This window comes from Elephas maximus, chromosome 8 (assembly GCF_024166365.1).
Source record: "Elephas maximus indicus isolate mEleMax1 chromosome 8, mEleMax1 primary haplotype, whole genome shotgun sequence".
NCBI classification, from domain to species: domain Eukaryota; kingdom Metazoa; phylum Chordata; class Mammalia; order Proboscidea; family Elephantidae; genus Elephas; species Elephas maximus.
In genome coordinates this window covers 43,390,028-43,396,027 of record NC_064826.1, presented here as the reverse complement: position 1 = coordinate 43,396,027, position 6,000 = coordinate 43,390,028, and the positions used below count along the sequence as shown (strand labels likewise).

Below are 6,000 nucleotides of genomic sequence, written 5' to 3'. Positions count from 1 at the left end.
AAGTTTTAATGGAATGAGGAATTGTAAAACAAAGAATTGCTTTAGGGGCAAGTAACTATTACAGAAACTTATGAATAAAAGAAAAAGATAATTTAAAATGAGGAGGGAGGAATCTGAATACATATAAGAGGTAACAAGGTATCACTGATTTTACTATGCTGCAAAAATGCTTTGGCTGGTCTCTTTAAAAGATAAACAAAATGTAAATCTTTAAACATTCAACACAAAACATGTTTAAGGCCTTGAGCCTTAGACCTATTCCACTGAAAGGAGTGTTTGCAGCAGCCAATAAAACCCAGACGAAACTTTTTCTCCATTCATTCATTAATTCAACTAATATTGCTTGATTGCCCGGCAAGGTGCATCAAACCACTGACAACATATGAGACAACTTTTGAGTCAGTCTGTACTTGTCAATAAATGCCTGAACTCTTCAAAGAGGCTGTGCTGGCTTGCCTTTTCATCTCATTCTCAGGACTGAAAGGGTTAGTGGCCTCCACCGCCACTTCCTGACCATTAATTCCCCAAGTCCTTAGAACAATCCTTGATTCTTTTGAGGCTCACACCCTTCCTTTATTGCTGCCTCCTGCAGCTCTGATTGCTCCCCTTCACTCACGGGATGCTTTGGCACCTGACTTAGTTTTCCTCTCCATTCCATCTTCTGCCATCTTTCTGGATGATTTTAACGTCCATCCGCACAACCCACTTGTCCTCTCAGGTTCCTTAATACTATCTTGGTTCCACTTATCTTTATTTCATTCAGCCACTGCACAGTCACATCTCACCATGCCATGAATCTGCTGTTCTCAGATTATTAATCCAAGCATCCTAGTTTAACAACAATTTCTATCCTCCAAATCTGCTTGTGCAACTACTCCCAATATATTACAACTGTCATGTGACTGTCCACTGGAATTCTAGTTTTCCCGTCCATTAGACGGCTTTGTGCTGGCTTCACTTCCGTTCCTATCCAGCTAGCCTCTGTAGGAGCATTATTTCAATAACTCTCATGCCAATATACTATACTGAGCGCCCCTGCCTCTTTGTTGTTCTATCAAACTTATCTGGTAAAATCCTAACTCCTGCACAATGTACAGCTTTTAGCATTCTTGGAGAGCAATGTCACTAAGGCCACCAATTATTTCCCTGTGGCTAAACCTACTTGACCTCTCAGAACATTCAACACCTGAGCTGAGAAATGCCCTTCCTTTAGTTTTCAGGGCTTTACTCCACCTGGCTTTCCTTTCATCTCTTTGGTCACCACTTGTCAGTCTCCTCTGCCTCTTTATCCTCTGCCACTTAACCTTCAAATGTTAAGAGCTCCTCTTGGTTTTGTCCTAGGTCCTCTTTTCTTTATACTCTACAGCAAGAGCCAGCATACTCTTTCTGTAAAGAACTAGATAGTTAATTATTACGGCCCTTTCTGGGCCATATTGCTTCCACTGTGACTACTCAACTCTGCCCACTGTAGTGTGAAAACAACCAGACAATACTTAACTGAAAGTTAAGTGCTCCAATAAAACTTTACTTACAAAAACAGAGCGTGGGTTGGAATTGGCCTAAGGCCCATGGTTTACTAACCCCTGCTCTGTAGTCTCTCTAGGAAAGTATCCTCTGTCCTCAAACCTGTATACCCAACAACCTACTTACTCTCTCCATTTAAATGTCTCAAAGGCTTTGGAAACCTTAACACAGGAATTGTGCTCTTTCTCCCAAAATCAAGGCTCCCTCCAGTGTTCTCTCTTAGTAAGAGGTAGTGCCATCCATATAGTTGCATAAGGCAGAAAATAGGAGTCATCCTTGACACCTTCCTCTTTCTCTAATTCTTTGAACTGGAAGAATACCTAAAAAAAGGCAGGTCTAAAAATGTCATTACTTGAAGCACACAGTCAAATTTAATGTTTCACTAATATGGCTAAACTTTATTTCCATGTTTATTACATGTTTATCTTCAATTCTGAGTACATATTAGAATTGATTTGACATATGACTTCAGAGAAAGTTAACATTCTCCCCTAAATGGGTTAAAAAGAAATGTAAAACTACAAAATATTTAAGTGTGAGTTCTAAATTATGGCAAACAGAACAATAAATACCTTGCCATTTTTCTCCTAATTTTCCAAGATGGATTTCATTATAAATTTTTAAAAAATAATTTATTTCAAGAAATTAAATAAGGGATAATCATAAAAGCTATTTTACTTTTATAGAGAACAAATAATTTGAGTCTTAACACAGAACTCTGACCTTCTATTTAAAATATAAATACTTCATGTTATTATGAATTGAGGGGGATTAATTAATATGTCAACTACAAATCTAATGACTTAAGCAAACTCATACACGCCATTTGCTCTTGTTTGGGAGACTTAGGCTGATTTAAGGGTGACACACGGCAGAGTTCTATTTGATATCCACGTTAACCATTTCGTGCTCAGCATGGGGGTGATCAAATACTAAGCCTGTGGTGGCAGAAATTCAGGATAAATCAGTTCCAAGTGGCTAAGACCTAACAGAATTAATTATTCCACCTCCCACCCCAATCTGTGAACATGTACAATGTACAGCTTTTAGCATTCACTGAAAGTTTCAAAATAAAACTCCTCCAGATATCCTAAAACTCCTGAAATTCACAGAACACAAACACTGTTTGTAGTGTAATTCTACTGTTTAAACAAATACAAAATTATGGGTGCTTATCAAAATTGTTATTGGTAATAAATATAGTTTCTTTTAATTCGCTATGATAAAACCCTTAACACATTTTGTGAAAAAAGATGTGTTCTTAATACCACTAATCTTTACTTAAATATATTTAAAAAAACCAGCTTAAAATTATTTTTCATCCAGGGGATACAGGATGAAGATTCTCACTGAATGTGAATAACGCTCATTGTTCTCACTAAACAAGTATTTAGAATCACCTGCAAAAACCTATATTCTAATGCCTCTTATAAAAGACATTTAATAAAGATAATTCACCTCTAACTAAATTTTTCTAGTGGCAGAGTATTTTCTCATGTAACTGTTTAAAACAGATCATTTATGGCTTTTCAGTTTTTAAAACTTCACATTTAATATCACATTGTTAAAGCTTTTTAAAATTAGTTTCTCAATATCAAATTCCTAAATGAAAAAAGAGAGGACAAAAGAAGAGAAAAATTCCATTGTCAATTTAGCCTCCTCCCTTCCCTGCAAACCAACAGTTCATTAAAATTCAAGGCACACTCCTTTTTTTAGAACAGTGGTCAGCAAACTTTTTCTGTAACAGGCCAGGTAATAATCTCTTAGGCTTTTTAGGCCATATAGTCTTTGCTGTAACCATTTAATTCTGCTGTTATAATGTGAAAGTAGCCCATAGACAATGTACGTTTACAAAAACAGGTACCAGGCCGAATTTGGCTTGCCAACCCCTGCCTTAGAAGAACACACCTAAACACAAAAAAGTTGCCTGAAAAAAACTGTTCTCTAGTCAAGTACAATGACTATTTCAGAGTCTAGCAGTCAATCACTCCAGATACTCTAAAGTCGAACAATTTGAATTTATCCAACTTTCTGCTTTAAGATTCTTCTATTGAAACGCATGTCATCATGCGTTTCATGGGGGTAATTTACATTCATATGAAAACTTGCTTGAGTATTATTTGAGGGATTATGTTTAAAATTAATAAATGATGCCCATACAATTTAATATCCAATTTAATTTTTTTTAAACTTAATGAAAAATGTAACAAAATCAAAACATTTTAAAATAAGTATAATCACTACCAGCTCCAGTAATTCATTTAAGAAATATCAACTACAGAATATGAAAAATAAATTCAGAAGTGTAATTACTTTAAAATATGCCATTTCCACTTCTGTCAATATTTTACATTTATGTATATATTCTATAGTGGAAGCAGAAATTCTCTCTAAAAACATTATATCCTTAAAATCTTGAGGTGCACATTAGCGCCAGAGGCAATATCTGACATATAAAATTGCAGTACAGGCCTTTCAAATTTGGCATTTCACTGGTACAATACAACGACCAAGGTACATAATCACTGTACAGTGCCTAAACATTCCAGTATCAACCATTATCTTGTTTGATGTAGAATGATTAATACATATTCTACAAGGGGCAGTGAGGTTAGTAATTCTATCGGGTATATCCTGACAATTTTCAAATTGTACAATAACACAAACAACTTTGTTAAGGCCATGTTTTATTTGCTGATTAATGGACAAAAGGCAATGTAATTTATTTTCAAGTATTTTCTTGAAAGTCTGTGCTCATAAAAATCATGAAAAGTTGGAAAGAGTGTTAAATCACTGAAACTTTAAATATATCTTACACAATCTTGTTTGTACAAAAATACAAGTTAAATATAAACATAAAGCAATCATGATAATTTTATGCAAATCTGTTTTATGTGATCTTCTGTTATATATAAAAGTTTCTCAGTTCTGTTATTTGTGAAAAGATCTATACCAGATTGAATTACTATCTATTGGCAAAGGGCCCTAAAAAGCTTACTTTAGCATTAATCTGTTACATGGTTAAGTGTGTTTCCTAATTTGAGATCACCTAAACACTGGAAAAAAAGAGAAAAGAATGAAAGGGCAGAATGTCCATAAACCAACAAATAATTTGGCTGTAATGTGTCATAAAACACAAAGAAACCCCACGTATATGTACAATAAACACTATCTATGCATTACACACACACACACAGTGTATACGTGCGTACAATGCACATATACACATGTACACATCCATACACACACAGAGCCATAAAACAAAGCCTAATGAGGTGCTGCTTCCAGTTCAATATTCAGTTTTGCATTTTCTCTTACTTCATCAAATGAATAGCTTTTTGTCACTTCTCCATTCTTGAAGACAGTATGAAGAAGATCCTGCACAAATATAACAATACTAAAAATTAATGATCACATTAAAAAAAAGATAATAAATAAAAAAGTTACACTTTGATGAATTAGACTGCTAACTAGTCAACTATACAGAGATAGTGATGGTGTTCACGCTGTGAAATGATTCAGTACACAAAGAATGCTGTAAAGGTAGGCAGAGAACAAGATATTATCCAAAACAGCAATTCACTGAATTACCTGGTAGGCTGAAATATTTAACTTTTATGAAAAGGAATGATCTAAATATTGCATTCTTAAACCACTTTTACTTAAAGGAAAAAACAAAAACAAAAAAAAAACAAACCTTGTTGACCAATTTTTAAAATTAAACATGGAAGATATTTAATGCTTGATTGCCCAGCAGAACTATGATTGTCACTGATAATCATTAATGACAGATGCAGCAAAGAAAGCCTGTCAAACCTTCCCTTATTTCTAGCCAACAGACTAAACACTGATTAAATGTGCCAGTGTGGAAGTTTAATAAATTTGCTAGACACTGAGTTTTGGGCTTAAAAAACAACGACGAAAACAAAACAGAAACAGGTACTATTCCTTAACTAACTCACAGTGACTGAGTTAAAGACTCTGTGCATACTCCAAAAGCCATTGACTCATGTAACCAATGATCCATACCCAGAGTAATGACGGTAAGAGAATTAGTACTAAATTTCCTTTTGGGTCTGATAAAGCCATCCGTCTTGCTAAGGAGTTATCTGCCTTTAGTTTCTCTTTGAAAAATCTGTGTAAGTTATCTATTGTGCCTAAGTTTCCCAACAAATCTGAAGATTGGGGTACATATGACATTATCTGATATTTTGTCATTGTGACATTTTAGGTTACACGGCTCTAGTTATAGCATTTTCTTCCATAAATTTAAATATAACCTATCAGGGAATGCTGCGTCCCATTCTTCAATCAAAATATATAGATGATTATAAATTGATTACTACTTCAAATGGTCTAATACATCATTTACATACTCTTAAAATCAATGCCATCTAAAATTATACTTTTACCCTTAATCTAAAGTGACTTTATTGCATCTAGGATAAACTAATTTAACAAAATCTTGGTAGCTGC

General features: G+C 34.4%; 1 protein-coding gene across 1 annotated transcript in view; it reads right to left on the bottom strand.

The window, feature by feature from the left end:
* Positions 1-1,237: 1,237 nt before the first annotated feature.
* NAMPT (nicotinamide phosphoribosyltransferase) overlaps positions 1,238-6,000 on the bottom strand; it is a 49,511-nt gene continuing 44,748 nt past the window's right edge. The window contains exon 11 of the mRNA XM_049893519.1: positions 1,238-4,902. Coding sequence (XP_049749476.1) covers positions 4,792-4,902 — 111 coding nt within the window. The 3' untranslated portion in view covers positions 1,238-4,791. The remainder of the gene's footprint in view (positions 4,903-6,000) is intronic.